We start from the raw sequence: 16,451 nt of genomic DNA on the forward strand, positions 1-16,451 counted from the left end.
TATGTGAGTGTAGTTCCCTATAGTAAGCTGTTTCTGAGAAACAGCTTCCCATATGGCTTGCAAAGATGGTATTCTGAAAAGAAGATGTTACACTAGTGTGGCTGAAATCTGTTTCACACAATCAGCCTGCTCCAAAAACCACATGCTTCTGTGTTTGTATTATAGATGAAACAATGACCTGGTTCGCACGTAACGAACTGGCCTACAAACTCTTCTCCATTTACTCCAGATAACTCAAAATGGTGGAAAAGCACTTGCTAATTTTCCCAGCCAGACCTTTTTCTACTTCACTTTACCTTACATTAAACAGCAAAATCAATGAGCCTATCAAAAGATTTAAACTCCATTTTTTGCAGCTTCGTTACGCTTCTGCTCCTTAAAGGCACTGATCTATTGGCACAGCCCTGGCTATATAGGTCAATGATTATTTATATTCAATTGCCTGGAAATGTGGTTTGGGCAGGGGACTCAATTAATTTCTACAGAAGTGAGCATGCATTCACAGGAATGTAGCATACTTGTCTTTAATTCTTTTGTCATTAGGGTAAAGAGCCGGGGTTACATATTGCCTACGTAACCTTATTAATTTACAGATCTTTCACATGCAAAAACTGAACTATGAGAATATGCCAGTCTTACATATTGAAGAGCAGATAAAATAACCTTCATATTAAGTAGTTTTCATAAAAGGGGAGAGCAGCTCTCTGCAGCTGCATACAAAAGAAAAGTTCACTAAATTTCAGAAGGCCAGCGTTAGATTAAATATTACGGAAGTTTCCTAGCACTACAGTAATTGGACAACAGAAACAAAAGGTCATCTATATATACTCAGTTTTTAACGCTGACTCGGAGATGCTATTTGAATGTACATAGCTATAAAATACATCTATTGAAGTTGCCCCAGAAAGCTTTTCTGTTATAACCTTAAGCTGACAATCACAACAATTAAGCTCTGCACTGGGGTGGGCAACTTGTGGTCCTCCAGATGTTTTGGCCTACAGCTCCCATCAGCCCTACCAATATACTACTTTTGGCCTACAGCTCCCATCAGTCCTAGCCAGCCTAGCCAATGGTGTCACTGACACTGATACCCACTTTCGATACTTATCCAAATCTCCAGCAAGTCCAGAAATTGGAATTACTGGCTCTCCCTCCCTTTTCGGAGCAGTTACTGTGCTCCAGTGGATTTGTGCAAATCTCCTGAACAGTAAAAAAAACAAAAACCCTTAGAAGGCATGGGTTGGAGTGAATGGGGGCTGTGGTAGATGTAATTATACTGCCCATTTGCTCTGTCCCATTCAGCCACCATCTAAGGTGTTGTTGTTTTTTAAGTCAGAATATTTGTGTGAATTTAAAGGCTGGGAAGTAAATGGAGGTGAAATTGGCACATATTTAGAGGCTGGGCAGTAAACGGAGGTGAGATTTGCACACCTGCAGTAACTGCTCTGAAAAACAGCAGCGAGAAGTGGGGGGAGCCAATAATTCCCACTTCTGGACTTCCTGGAGAATCGGGTGTTAAACAGGGGGAGGATACTGACAAGTGTCAGTTCAAGGTTTAACAGCGGGAAGATGACATTGCCAAGTGGGAGTTATTGTCCCCGCCCCTTTTTGGAGGACATTTCTTTCGTATTTTCCCCCTTTTTCAGTGCTTCTGAATTGTGCAAATGGGTTCCTCCTTTCTCTTAGTATTACTTCCCCCCCACCCAGTCCGTCGCAACTGTATCCAAATTAGCCTATATGAAGTCTTGCCTTGTCATTTTCCTTGTATGTTACCTACTCCACATTGGCTCCCTTTGACAGCTGAAACACACAAGGAAATTGACAGGACTACAGGTATCAGACAGCTGAAACAGTGCTCTTTCACACTTGCATAAGGCTGTTAAAAAAAAAGAGAGACACCATTTGCGTATTCTCAAAGCACCGAAAAATATAATTTAAAAAAAGGTGGCAAACAAGTGATGGTCCCTCCAAAGTGCCATTTGTGCAATGGTGGAGGGGCAGACACTGGTGAGGAAGGCAGGAGGCGGCACTGGCGAAATCGTGCAGAGTGGCAAAGGCTTTTTTTCCTGCTCTCGCCAAGCAGCTTTGTAGCTGCTTTGCACAAGCTACAGTGCCAGGTTCAGACATCACGACAAGCCACCCTGAGAACAAGCTATTCTCAACAACCATACTACAAGCCATAGGTTCTCAGAGTGGCTTGTTGGGTGAAAACAACCCACACTGAATCACCTGCACCATTTTGGACATCACAGTAAGCCACACTGACAGTAACATGGCTCATAACCCACCATGGCTTATCATGACATGAGAATCCAGTCAAAGTATCCTCTTGGATCATAACGGATGCAAACTGAACATTATTCAATCAGTAATGGTATTTACAGAATCTTCACAGCTGGTTTAATTGTTTTAACATCTTTGAAGGTCTGTAGTAGTACTATAGGGTCTCTGCTGATTGATGGCAGTAAGTTAGTTTTAGTTTGAGGTGGCTTTTACCTAAAACTGTTGTTAGCAAGACTTTTATTCTGTGCTAGTTTTGGTTTTTAGTGTGGAATTTGATTGTAGTACGATTATGTTTCTTAATCTTGTTTTATATTTAACTGGATTGTATGCCACCTAGAGTATCTGTTATGAGGCAACTAATAAATTAATTAAAAAAAGAAACAAAAGCCCTTGAAATATTCAGTTTAATCAATATGGCTCCTCTTATTTAAAGTTATATATCTCCCCCCTCAAAAAAAGCAATGCTAAAAAGGAGGTACAGGTTTTATTTCTATATCTGATTCCCAATATTAATGGAAATTCACTTCGTGAATAAATACCTTACATAATATTAGGCATTACATTTGCCATCAAAATAAGTACTGACATAATAAACTATTTTTTTTAAAAAAAATCACTCAGTCATTTTATTCACTTGGAACTGTATCATTTGAAAACTTTACTCACGTTAGAATTATAGATGACAATTATCTGAACACTTGAGATTCTTTATAAAATTATATACAAGAAAAATGCACAATCAATCCTTTTGGATATTGCCAACACGTATTCTTGCTAAGATTTACATAGCAAGCAGACAGACATGAAGTAAATCATAGAGTGTAGGTTGTTGCATAAAATTTAAGAATATATTTCTCTCAAAAGACCCACAAAGTGAATGGATCACAGCAAGCTACCTACTGGGAATGGATTTTTCAAACACTTGAGATAGAATGGATGCTTTCTTGTATTTCAGAATCAGACCCTATTGTGTCATTTCTAGAAGGAGCACTTTGATGTATACTTTGATCTCCTCTAGCAGCAAAGCTTGCAGTATAGGGAAGTCCTTTTGAAGTAACTTTACTATTTTCACTAGCTAGAGCACTGCATTTATTGCTGTGCCCACTATATACATTTACACTGGGATCAGAGATTGAATGCTGACTAATAACTGGTTGCCTCACAGAGGAATCTTTTGCTTCCAATTCCACAGGTTGACTGCTCTTTTTAGAAGGTGTTGCCTGGCTGATTTTTGATGCGCTGTCTTCCATTCTCCAACTACCAACTTTACCTTCAGTGTTTTGCCATAAGCTTTGCTGGGACTGACCAATGACCTGAAGTTCTTGTGCTTTTGTTGTAGCAGGTAGGACATTATTTGCAAATTGACTTGGACCTAAATTAGCCTGGAAATAGACAGGACCACAAAGAACAGCCGATCCAGAATTCTAGGAAGAAGAAGAAATAAAATCAACTGAAGCCCAGCAAGTGTGCTGTACTTATAAACTTAACAAGCATTATGGGAGAAAGATTGCTCCCCCTGGTATAAGACATCCTCAGTATGCTCAGAACTGACTGCCACTTTCTCTGTTGCTTTATTCACACTGAAAAAAGGAAGGTAGCTGGAAAATGTGAGAATGAGCAAATCTCACCACATTACAAGAATGCAGCTAACAATTCTTTCCAATTCTTTCCTTTGTTTGCTGGTTCAGTCTATTCCCATCTCTTAAGAATTCTGATGGCATATGCTGCTATAAGTTACAAGGATGATAACGCCCATGAATTTTAGAGTTCATCACTTGGAAGTACAGGTAAAGAAATGCCACTTGACCACTTGGTATGTCTGACCAAAGAGTTTAAGAAGAACTTAGAGGACTTCCTTACCACCATAATCCAGGGAACATTAAGATAATTAGGACAAGCAGAGGAATTCTCTACACAGCTAATCCTCCAGCTATGGACTTTCTCCAAGTATAGGTTTAAAGATCAAGTATCATTTAGAAGCACTCTGAGGCCTTAGCATTTCAGTTGGCTTTTTAGGGTCAGAACCAAACTATGAGAGTGAGTTCTCATCATTTAATTGTATTTCTTATCTGGTACACAGTGTGTGCATACATGTATATATCCATAACAGTTTCTATTACATTTATAAGGGGATGTGGTTTTAAAAGTTCCGTTATCAAATCATCGGGCATTTCACTTCAAGACTTACAGCCCTGCATTCTCCTTGGGCAGATATATTCTAAGGATCTCAATGGAGACCACTTTATGTAAAGTACCTGAAGCACAATTTCCTGGCATGGAGACATACGACAGCAGCCTTGTATTTAAGCAGTCACCCGGTAGCCATAGGCAACACGGAACTGCAGGCAAGTGAGTGAACAGGCTGGCAGAGGAGGGATGGAGTGCTCCGTTCCTCCTCTAGGAGTCCATAGCAAGCTAGTGAATAAATAATCTGCAGGCTAGTAACACTTGTGGACTTATTTCATAGAATCATACAATAGTATGGTTGGAAGGGGCCTATAAGACCATCCAACCTCCTACTCATTGCAGGAATCCAAGTCAGCATCCCTGACAGATGGCTATCCAATTTCATCTTGAATGCCTCCAGTGTGGAAGAGCCCACCACCTCCCTAAGTAATTGGTTCCACTGTTGTATTGCTCTAACAGTCAGGAAGTTTTTCCTGATGTTCAGCCAGAATCTGGCTTCCTGTAACTTGAGCCCATTATTCCGTGTCCTGCACTCTTAGGATGATCAAGAAGAGATCCTGGCCTTCTTCTCTGTGACAATCTCTGACGTACTTGAAGAGTGCTATCATATCTATCTCAGTCTTCTCTTCCCAAGGTTAAACATGCCCAGTTCTTTCAGTCTCTCCTCATAGGGCTTTGTTTCCAGTTTCTTCATTAAGCTGTCCACCACAACCCCAAGATCTCTTTACAGGGCTCCACAACCGCATAAGGGGAAGGGGCAGTGTTGGAACCAAGAAACCATGCAGAAAGATTTGTAGGTAAGAGCAAAAAAGGAAGGATTTTAAGAACACAGGTCATTAATTTTGGGTAAGCAGTATTCTTCACTTGTCACTTTACTTACTTTGAAATTCTCCATGTGTTCTTGTCTTTCTTCCTCAAATGACTTCTCCCTTTGTGTTACTGCAGGTTTAGTTAGAGTAGAGGTCATTTGGGGATGCCGTAATAAGCCAAAATCTGATTGGTCTATCCCAGCCATTGCTGCAAGCTGTCCAAGTCTGCAGGATACAAGAAATCATATGCTAAATGCAGCTGTTCATAGCACAAGTATACAGAAGGACGTGGTATTATATAGATAAATGTAATAAACTCATAAGTATTAATGAGTTTCTCTATAATAAAAATAAACAGTAAAGAAAAATTAAAACATAAAATATATAATTTATATAATCACATTAAACACTAAAATCAACAAGTAAAAAGCAACACAAACAATACTCAAACCAATTAATACAACACAAACACAAGAGGATTCCATAACTGAATCCCTACAATATTTTTGTATTGTAACAGTCATAATCAGACTATACAAATGCGCAGATCATCAAGTTCACTGTGCTTCTTATGTCTGGAGAGAAGAACAGGATCACAGATTAGTGCCAAAGGTGGAATGTTGTGTCCTCCCACATCCTTAAACACCCATCTCTGATAATAACTATTTTAACCATTTAGCTGGATACCGGTATGTGCTCAAAATGATCTCTGAACATCTTGGTCTCAAATGTAGGGAAACCACCAATGCTTCCCCAACTCTGCCAGTGGAGCAGTGGCATCTTGAATCTTCCTTATGTATTACACTTTCCGTGCAGCGCATCCAATCGTATACACAGAAATAAAAAAAAGAGTAGCCACTGCTGCTATTGTCAGGAGCATGAAAAGAATTTCTGCAGTTTCAGATACATTGACTGAATCAGGATAATTTTTTCTCTTTTAACAATGATGGCTTTGATCCCAAAAGATTGTGCACAGAACATAACAAGACCCTAGCACTGTTCCACAAATGCCTAAGAGCTTGTGCAAAGGTTCACACAGTGTAATAATAAGAAGAATAGGTAGGTTCTATAACAGTTCTCATGCTTCTGCAAAACATTTCATATGCTGTTGAACAAGAACATCTTTAGATTTAGTTTCAATTTTCTCATAAAATGCTGTAGTACGAGGTGCAGTACAGCTAGCTATTCCACAAGCAGGAGACACATTCCACATGCAGAAGAGCACCTTGATAGATACTGCACTATAACACTCAAAATATTTCTAAAATGCAGTTTCTCATCCCTGGGCCAGATTTTGTGTTTAAGTTTAATATCAGTCAACTTTTTTCAACAAAACGGTGTAAGGGTTGTGGCAACATTCCATCTTCAAAGAAAACTCTTTGCCTGTATGATTCGGGATGACCAGCAGTCAATTTACCGACTCACTAGCTTCATGGACACAGCCTGACGACAATCTAATAAACTGATTACGCATCTTTTTAGGGGAGAGACCTTCAGAAGATTGAGCACTGTTGTAGTTGAACTCCGTTATGGCACAGAGAGAGATATAAAAAAGGGTAATGGGTAACTGGTGAAGAGAAAACTCATAAGAAGATAATTGTCTCTTACCCAGCATCTTTAAGAAGATCTAAAAAAGCATGAAACTTTTGGAAAGAGCTCTCAATGCTGCCCAAAACTCCTTCATCGTCCAGAATTGTGCTGGCTACTGACTGTGCATGAAGAACCTCTGACAGAGAGCAGTTTAGATTCCGTAATCGGGTATTTTCCGCTTCTAGCTACAAGAAACCATGAAACAAAATTGCTTTAATATTGAAAATGCCTCTTTTGAGACACCTGGTAGCGACAACTAAGTGCCATCATTTTAAAATTTAGGTATCCCCAACACTTTGGCCTCACAATACACTTCCCAGTATCTTAGGTGAAAAGTCCAATAATCACAATTTAGACAGCTGTAACACTATGGGGCAGTGAGTGAAGGACTTCAGGCAATAAAGTCCATGGGCCATATCTGAAAACACACATCTCCATCTGCTGAGATGCAACTCATTTGCAGATTTGTAGTTCTTAGGAAAAACCTTGGAAAACCAAAAATGGCCAAATTGGCTTTACACTCCCTATCACTGGAGTGAGAGAAAGGTTACCATAACTCAACACTGTGGTAGCCAGATCATACAATTTATCAGAAATGTACCTGATAAAAACCTTTGAGACTTTCAATAGTCTAGGCAAAAAAAAAACAGTTCTCTCAAAGCAAATATACCTAGAAACTATACCGGAAAATCAAAGTGGTTACCCCAGTATATTCATCGTTTAGATTTAGGAGTCACACAGGATTTAAATGCAACAGCCTTTTCAAAGGCATGAGGGGCATTTGCCCTGGACTGTAGCATCCAGAGTTAAAAGACACAGTGTAGGATGCTGGAGATGGGGAGGAAAACGAAACTTTGTCTTATTTTGGGTTTTCTGCTTAGTCAGAGCAGCTAGATATCTAGCTGTATATCTATAGCATGAGTTTTACAATGATATACTGCAGTGCTGTTACCAGGTAACTTATGTGTGCCTCAGAAGCCACACACATATCCCTTGCAGGCTGCATATATGGCCTTCAGTGGAGAATAAGTTAATGCCTCTTCTCCCCCCTCCCGCCCAAATTATACACTCATTTAAACAGGGGTTATATTATCAGGTGGAGTTCAAAGGCCTTGAACAGAAAGGAAATTACATCCTACTGCATGTCGAAGTCCTTATGGCTTTAAAGCTGACAAACTGTGTATGCTCGGTTGAACTCAATTTGGAAAGCCCCTAAAACCTAAAGTCCTAGAAAATTCAATTTTCTGCCAATGTGAGTAAAAGACTGAAATTATATTTAAAATGGAGCTGGTGAGATTATTTAACTATGGAGAGCTCTTCTTAAAAAAAGAAATGCTAAGAAAGAAAATGTGTGCTACCTCCATTATTCGTTCTTCAGCAGTTACCCTTGCTTTTCGTTCTTCTTTTAATCTTAACTGACATTCTTCATAATCCATCTGTCAGAAAGAAGAAGACTGTGGTCTCTTGAGGCACTTGCCAATATCATTCTATGGGCACTGTACTCAAATCACACTCTCCCTTTGGATATAGTCATTTAGAATTTCGGAATTTTAACATTTGCTAGTTTAAAATGTACTCTCTACTCTCTAGTCAGAGGTTTTAACATCAAGAGGTTAAATCAAATTAAACAAACACATTATTGTCCTGGATTTATAAATTATTTATTTATGTATTTATTACATTTAATATCCCACCATTTTCTTCTGTAAGGAACCCAAATTAAACGATACCTCAAACTTTTGTAAAATTTCCAGGGATCTTGCAAATCTTAGATAATTCTCTTATTTGTTCCAGTTGTTTACTTTCAAGATCAGTACTCCAAGTAATATTACTATCACTCTGATCAGAAGCATCTTACATGGATGTAAATTCAATTAAACTAGCTATCACTCAACTATTATTTACAATCTTATACTCTTAAAAAAAAACCTTTTCATATAATAATTCTTTCAAGAAGTTTTTATTCCCTCTAGTGGATCTTGTTTGAAACAGCATTTACAATGGAAGAGAAAAAGCCTAAAACCAAAGAGACATCACTTTGGAAAGAAACTAGAGAGTGGCTGTCAAAGGAACTGAGCCATTTAAAAGTCTAATTTCTCTCACACACAAAAATATTCTGCAATGAATCAATGGAAACATTTTACATTTAGGAGCAAGCTATACCAGTCATTCATTATCAACGACTCTAGGATCCTGTATTCAGCTAACAAGCTGAGTGAGAAATGGGGCACCTCATGGTCCTATAGAGAATCTCAGACAGGAGAGGCCACAGCTCCGTAGAGAGCACGTGCTTTCTATGTAGAAGTTCCTACATTCAATCTGTAGCACTAACGGTTTTTAAAAAGCTCAGATACCAGGCCTGGGGGAAAAACCCTGCCTGAAACCAGGGACACCCATCACAGCACACAATTCTGGGTTAGACAGATCAATGGTCTGACTATAAAACAACTGCATATGCTCGTAAGCGTCTCTGGTTGAATGTTAAGAAGTGTTTGGGTATTTTTTTTAACAGTTTCTGTAAAGAAATGTAAGACAGCCAAGGCACTGAATTCATAGAAATACATTCTAAATTACAACTTGGTCTGTATCACCTGCTTGATCATTATGCCTTTAAGGGACACCACATGGTCAAGCTTATCTATCCATGCAGTGTAAAAGAACCCAATTATATGCAGCCAAAGTACAGGCAGCCAGGGAACTCTCTTGTTTTTGCCACTGCAGCTCCCAGTCAATGAGTCAAGCAGCTTCTGTTTTAAAAGTTGCTTACTCCATGGTCCCCAGCAAAAAAGAAGGGAAGTCCCAAGGCATGTATGGCTTCCTTGCCAACATTCATCTGGATTACAGCCTATATTTGCAATTCATTTCTATGATTACCCCTCTAAAGACCTGCATACAAGATGTTTTTAGAGAAGTCAACAATTACATATTTATTTAAAAGATGTATAAGCTGCCTTTTAGGGTAAACCCTCCCAAGGTGGCACACAGCAAGATTTAAAACCACGAAACACAGTAAGATTATAAAAACAATGAGAAAAAAATTAACAATTAAAACCAGATAGCACTGTATACACAACCGTGCCCATTGAAATCTTAACTCAGTTATAGGCCCCAATAAACAGTTAAGAATTCAGGGCCTACTTGAAGGCTTGTAATGATGGGGTCTCATGGACATCAACTGCACCCAAGTTCCACAAAGCAGGCAGGTCTACTACCGAGAAGGCCCTCTCTCTCATGCCCACCAGCATAATTGCTCTTACAGGCTGATCTTGGAGTGTGGGCATGATCCATGTACTGTAACAGGATCACTGAATTAAATCTGTCTTTTATAAAATCTAAGGTAGTTGTCAGGAGCGCCCTGGCAGCCTCTTTCAGTCTACTCCAATAGCTAACTCAAGACACAGACAATAGGATTCTTTTCAAGGCTTTAATCCTTTTACATCTTAATGACTCTTTCAGATGCTAATCACCAGCAACTAAGCAAGGGACAGCAGAGTAGCCTATGCTCCGGGTTGAGCGGTTGGTCCCCATTTGAAGGAGAAACACAGGAAGACCCTGAAATTATGGGCTAGGGAGAGTTACTCCCTCTTTCCCTTGGGTCCTCGGGACGCGACCGTTGCTTGCGCGCCAAACGAGCACTACGCCTCCTTTCCACGCCCTACAGCTGTCAGCGCTCCCGGCGTCTAGCATCCAGCAAGCCCCCCTCCCGCACTCTCTTGCTGCCAGGGTCATTATCTATCTCAGGAATGCTGGCAGGAGGAATCTCTGCCAGCTGCTGTGCTTGTGAGAGATGAGCATGCTCCTCTCCCACGGATTGCTGTTTCACCTCAGAATCAGAACTGCTCTGGCGTTCTATCGGCTCAGTTTCCACTCTGACAGTAGTAACCATACCTGTAACTGATGGCATTGTTTCAAGTTAACTAATTCTGAAGACTTTGTGGCATCAGTTTCACAGATAGCATCCTCTATGGCACCATCTGTCTCAGTTTCAGATGTAGAAGCACTTTCCACAGTAACTTTCACAGGAATACCAGCCTGCATACATAAAGGAGGCATGGCAGGATTATACAGTTAGGTCTAATTATGCTAATATATTTCCTTTTACAGGTGGATTATATAACATTGTGAATGTTTCAATTAGATATCTTTTATCTAAGTTGGCACAGAGAGTACGCCTCTTCCACAAATGAAGATCACACTGTACTTGTTATTGAATAGTAATATTTATGTTAAACTCCCTTAGCTAAATTAAGGAAACATCTTTATATGGTTAAAAATATTAAGCTGTACTTCACAAAACCAATGATAAAGCTTTAACTCATTTCCTAGAACTAAGTAGAAAGCATGTTACCTGGATTTGCAATGGAAATTCATGGGTTTTCTTCCCAGATGAAGCCCTAAAAACAAGTTCAGTGTTTTAGGAAAAGAGAAAGTCTAATCTCTGCAATATCAATCCACAGAGTTAACACAAAACTAACAGTTAACATTTAACTGAATTTGAGTTCATCCTGAGAACTTGATATATATACATCTCAATAGCAGGAGATACTCCACTCTATTCACTACCCTTGCTTTTCTTGTTTCCCACATTTATCTGTAGAATTGGTCATTTCTACTCAGAGGTAAGAGTTCAACCACCATGACAAAATACTAACTGTGGGCCTCTTCCCCCAATCTCAAGAGATACTAACTGTGGTACAAGAGATACTAGGTGGGTTCACCAGAACATAAGTAGAGTGAATTACTTTACTTGCCACTTACATTTTTCTTTAAGTGGATAGGCCATTCTGCATACAATGAGTGCAGCATTCATGAATGATCAAAATAGTCCCCACAATATTTATTTTATTTTATATGCTGCCCTATAACAAAAAAGTTCACTGTATCAAGAGTTTTTTTCTAACCCACACAAGAGCCATGCTTTTCAAAACAAAGTTATGTTAGCAGACAACTTCCTCTTGTCTAAAGAAGTTGACAAGCTGCAGGGCATGGAGGGTGCAATCCTATGGGGATACTCGGCCTGCCTTGAGGGTGGCCAACTATCCAATGCAGGGCGGGCACAGTGCAGAGGGGATCTACTCCTCCACGCTCTGGCCACTCTGTATTCGCAGCTAGACATCCGATTTCAGCTGTCTAACTGGGGTGCTTCAGAGCTGGCGGGGGGGAGGCCGGACGGTGCACAGGAAATGTAATGGCGCTTCCACGGACCTCTCACCCAGGAACACCCCCTTTTCAGCCGCTCAGCACTGCTCTTCTGAGCGCAGAGCTGGGGACGACTCGCACCTCCTATGAGGCAGCAGGGGCGAGGAGTTAGATTTCTGGGAACCAAGTGCCAAGCACTGGCTCCAACCTCAGTTCCCAGAAACTGAAAACCCTATGGCCGTCTAGACACTGTCTAGTGGCCGTAGGATTGCACCTTTAAAAGCTTAAAACAATTTGAGCTATTGAATACTATGCAGAGGTGGAAGCCACTTAGCTACTTCTTTAAAAAAGGCACCTTCAAGAACCTGATGGTAGGGCTTTGCACAGCTTCGGCCCGAGGCCTGAACCCCGAGTCGAAGCAGGCTGCTTCGGGCCACTTTGATCCCCTTCTGAGGTGAAGTCGAGGGGGCACGAAGCAACCTGGAGCAGGTCGGGGGCTCTCTGGGGTAGTCGGTGCACTTCAGAGCTTCAGCACCCCCTGGCACCTCCAGGTCCTTACCTGAGCCGCCTTCGCCTTGCCACCTTCTCCTTACCGCTGCCATCTCCTGAGGCCTGGACGCACAGTGACTTGTCTTCTTGCAGGAAGTCGCCACTTTTAAAATGGCAACTTTCTGGAACTTCCAGGAGGTTGCCATTTTAAAAATGGCGACTCTCTGCAAGAAGACAAGTTCCACACATCCAGGCCACAGGAGCTGGCAGCGGATGGTGGCGGCGAAGGCAGCAGCGACAGAGGAGGCGGCGGCTGTGGCGGAGGAGGCAGCAGCCCAGGTAAGGGGATGGGGGGGTTGCGCGGGGGTGTCAAGGGGAACCCAAAGCAGGGATCACTATCTGAATCCCGCTTCAGGTTCGGGGCTGAGTCGGGTTGCCTCCCCCCACCCCGAGTCTGCCTGAGTTGAATTGGGCCTGCCTCGGAAGCTGCAAAGCGGCTTCCGAGTCAGATCGGGGGGGGTCCCTGCACAGCTCTGCTTGATGGTGGATTAATTATTACTGCATGAACAAGGCATAAATCAACAGTTGTAAGAACAATAATTTCTCCTTCTGAGGCAGGTTGTCATTTACCATACCGATCAAACTCCAGCATCAAAGCCGGAAGTGGCATATAATGTCACGACAATTACACTGTGATCCACTTTTTTATACTAAATTGATTCTATGGGGAAACCCAGATTTAAAAATTTGTAAGAAAATATTTCTGTGGCAGATTTGGATGGATAAGTTGATTTTTACATTGAATAAAGTAGTGGGGGTTGAGGAGGATTTTTTTCTTCATTCTCAGCTTTGCATGCCACATACAATTTGCTTGCTACGGAAGAATGGCAATATGTGGAACTGCAACATTGGTCAGAATCTAGGTTTGGCCCTCCCATTTTATTGCTTCAGAGTCTCCTTTGCTATTCGAAACACTTACTGAGGCCGGTCAGTTCTATCGATCCACGATCCATGTTTATAAATACTTATTATTGGTGAATAATATACAGGGACTTAAGGAACAGGGAATTGGATTGCCCCATTTTGCCTAATCAATGCATCGGCAATTTAGCATCTTTAACTTACGCATCTATGGATCTGAGGTTATAACTTATCCAGCAATAACTCTTGTTCCATGTCTATTGGATGCCACAACGTCTCTTTAATAAGGGTTTGTCTAATTTGCCTAATTGCTGGAGGCATAACACAGCTAATGTTTCTTGGCAATGCTGAACAGTTGCCTCTTTTTGGGAGGTGGTTATTATATGGATAGACTTTGTGTATGAACACTTTAATATTTTCTAATGAATATGTTCTTTTAAATTATCTACCTGTTTCCTAGAAGTTAACGTACAGTCAGCACAAATGGATTCTCAGCGCCCTTTCAACAGCTAAAAGATTGGTATTACAACATTGGAAGAATAAATGCTCTCCTCCTATAATGCAATGGATTGAAGAACTTACAACGCTTTCAACATTTGAATGGGTGGTGTATAGATGCCACCTGCGAATGGACACTTGCTTGAATATTTGGTCTGCTTTTATTGAAGTTCATGTATAGTTCTTAGAAAGCCAGTTTTCATACACACACACACACACACACACTCTCTCACACACTTCAATGCATTGAACTCGATATATTCAAATTTATGTAGCTACATTTTGTTTGTTTGTATTGTTGGAATTACAGAATAAAAATTTCAAAAAGAACATCCTTGGTATCTGCATGCTATGATTTCTCACTGCCTCCATATACATTACCTGTGCTGTTTTGCACGTTCAGCTGTACGCCAAGGCAAAAAACCATGTGCCTCTGGGGGCAATGGCTTTGGAGCATAGGTGTTTTGATCACATGAGGTCATCCTACCAGGACTTAAAGATTTTTTGGAAGAAAATCCTGTATCAGGCAAGAGAAAGAAGAGACATTGTTACAGATAAGCTACAGGAAAAAATGTAGAATTTTTAAGATTTAGAGATAGAAGTGGATGAAAGTTGGTTTCCACTCTCAAGTCACAAACTACACGAACTGCCAATCTTCTAAGAGAAGGGTACTACTGAATTGACCCAGAATCTATTTTCATTTCAGAAGTTGTAGGGGTCAGGGGTGCAAAACCTCAGGGCTGGGGGCCAAAACGGGCTTTTCTGGCATCCCATTTTGGCCCTCTTGGTTTCTCCAGATGGCTGCGCCCCCTTCCCCTGGCCCCCAACCACCAGCTATTTAGTGTCTTCCTGGCTTTTGTTTTTTTCCCCCATTCTAAAAGGCTGAAATGCCTCTCCTAAGGCTTAATTACTGGCAGTAATAACTTTAAGATAAAATATACTGGTCTTGGCTTTACCTTGTGCATTTGGCCCACCAACCACTGGAATGGGGCCCCTGAGAGCTTCTCCAAAATGGAAATCAGCCCTCAGGCTGAAAAGCTATTGTAGGTTATGCTCCACAATAGGAAACTACCACACAGTTGCAGTAGCCTGGACAGATGCCAGTAACAAACAATTCTCTTCCTGCCTATTTCTACCACATAGGGTGTTTCCAGATGGAGGGTTCCTAGAACTATCAATGTGAAGGCATTGTGCAGCGATTCCTTCTTCATTCTTAACTGATTTTCTGCAATAGGAGAAATGATGGAAAAAGTGGTAGGAAAACATAGGAGGGTTAGGAGTTGAAGACAATATCTGAACCCCCTGTAAAAGCCTCGACTGGAAGCACCCATAGGTTCATAGAACTTTGTGAGACTCAATAACTTGCTTACATAAGGATTTTTTTTCAAGCTCATTAAGCACATGTTTTTAAAAGAATATTTTACAAAGGAGCAACTGATGTCAAGGCAAGTGGATAAGGAAGTGCATCAGACTTGAAAGTTATACCACTGCAATTCATATTCCAGACACCAGAGTATGCTGTTGCTGAAATCCCAGTGAAAATTATATATCTATGTATTTTTGCCTTAACAGAAATGTTCCTTTACAGTCAAATGCTATGTGCCCTTAACTTAAACAAAGTCCTACCAAGTCAAATAGAACTCACTTCTTAGTAAGTTAAGATTGCAATTGTATATCCAATCTTATCCATGTCTACATGGAAAAAAGCCCCACTGAATTTAGCGGGGTTATACCCAAGATGGATTTCAGTTTTACTACGTAATCCTATACATATTTATGGAACAAACATATTCAGTGGGGCTTACTCTAAGGCTAAGTGTGCATAGGAGGTTAAGTGCGCATAACCTTAGTTTCCAAATATCTTATAGATAGTACTGTTTTGTATACTTACCTTTGTGTCGCCAAATTACTGAAGCAGAAGTAGGAAACATAGCCATAAATAAACATAGCCATAAACATAAATTAAGCAAGATCATATATTTTAGATAGGCTTCAGTTTAAAACAAGCTTCAGTGTCTGACTGACTCAGGAGTTATCAAGGTTCTTCCATACCAACTAAAAGCTCACATTTAGAACAAGAAACTCCTGTTACTATTACAGTCTGAAAATAAATTTTTTGTGTCTAATAGAAAATAAAACTTAGGACATGAAAGTTGTTGCATAAGGCTAGCACAGATCAAGCCAAGCCCCCTATAGATAGAATCAGTGGCAAAACCTACAGCGGTTTGTGAATTGTGGGTGAAATGAACACACAAAAGCTGGGAAATCATTTTTCCAACCATAACGCCCGCCCCCTTTGAAATCACAAGGGGCCTTGGGTAAAGGGACCAGCCCATGTGTGGCAAGTGACGAAGGGCAGGAGCCCACTGGGATGCACATGTTGGCTGTTGAACCACAGGGCTCTGGGACCTATTGCCCCCTCATTTCGTGTTGATTAAGCATCTCTGAATGTCTGCTTCTATAGCCTTCCTGTACCTGAAGATCAAGCTGCCTATAGTCCTGTAGCAGGGAAGAGGTAATCAGCCTGAGTGCTGG

The 16,451-nt window shown here is 40.8% G+C and overlaps 1 protein-coding gene across 3 annotated transcripts in view; it reads right to left on the reverse strand.

Moving 5' to 3' along the window:
* Window positions 1–2,669: 2,669 nt before the first annotated feature.
* CEP78 (centrosomal protein 78) overlaps window positions 2,670–16,451 on the reverse strand; it is a 35,074-nt gene continuing 21,292 nt past the window's right edge. For all 3 annotated transcript variants that reach the window (XM_084834247.1, XM_084834249.1, XM_084834248.1), the window contains exons 10-16: window positions 14,298–14,433; window positions 11,218–11,263; window positions 10,758–10,901; window positions 8,228–8,305; window positions 6,888–7,054; window positions 5,351–5,504; window positions 2,670–3,707 (exon numbers count right to left, since the gene is read on the reverse strand). In XM_084834247.1, the coding sequence (XP_084690373.1) occupies window positions 3,198–3,707; window positions 5,351–5,504; window positions 6,888–7,054; window positions 8,228–8,305; window positions 10,758–10,901; window positions 11,218–11,263; window positions 14,298–14,433 (1,235 nt within the window). In that variant the 3' untranslated portion in view covers window positions 2,670–3,197. The remainder of the gene's footprint in view (window positions 3,708–5,350; window positions 5,505–6,887; window positions 7,055–8,227; window positions 8,306–10,757; window positions 10,902–11,217; window positions 11,264–14,297; window positions 14,434–16,451) is intronic.

This window comes from Heloderma suspectum, chromosome 2, assembly GCF_057233095.1.
Source record: "Heloderma suspectum isolate Gila_16-S chromosome 2, 16-S_ref, whole genome shotgun sequence".
Lineage (NCBI taxonomy): Eukaryota > Metazoa > Chordata > Lepidosauria > Squamata > Helodermatidae > Heloderma > Heloderma suspectum.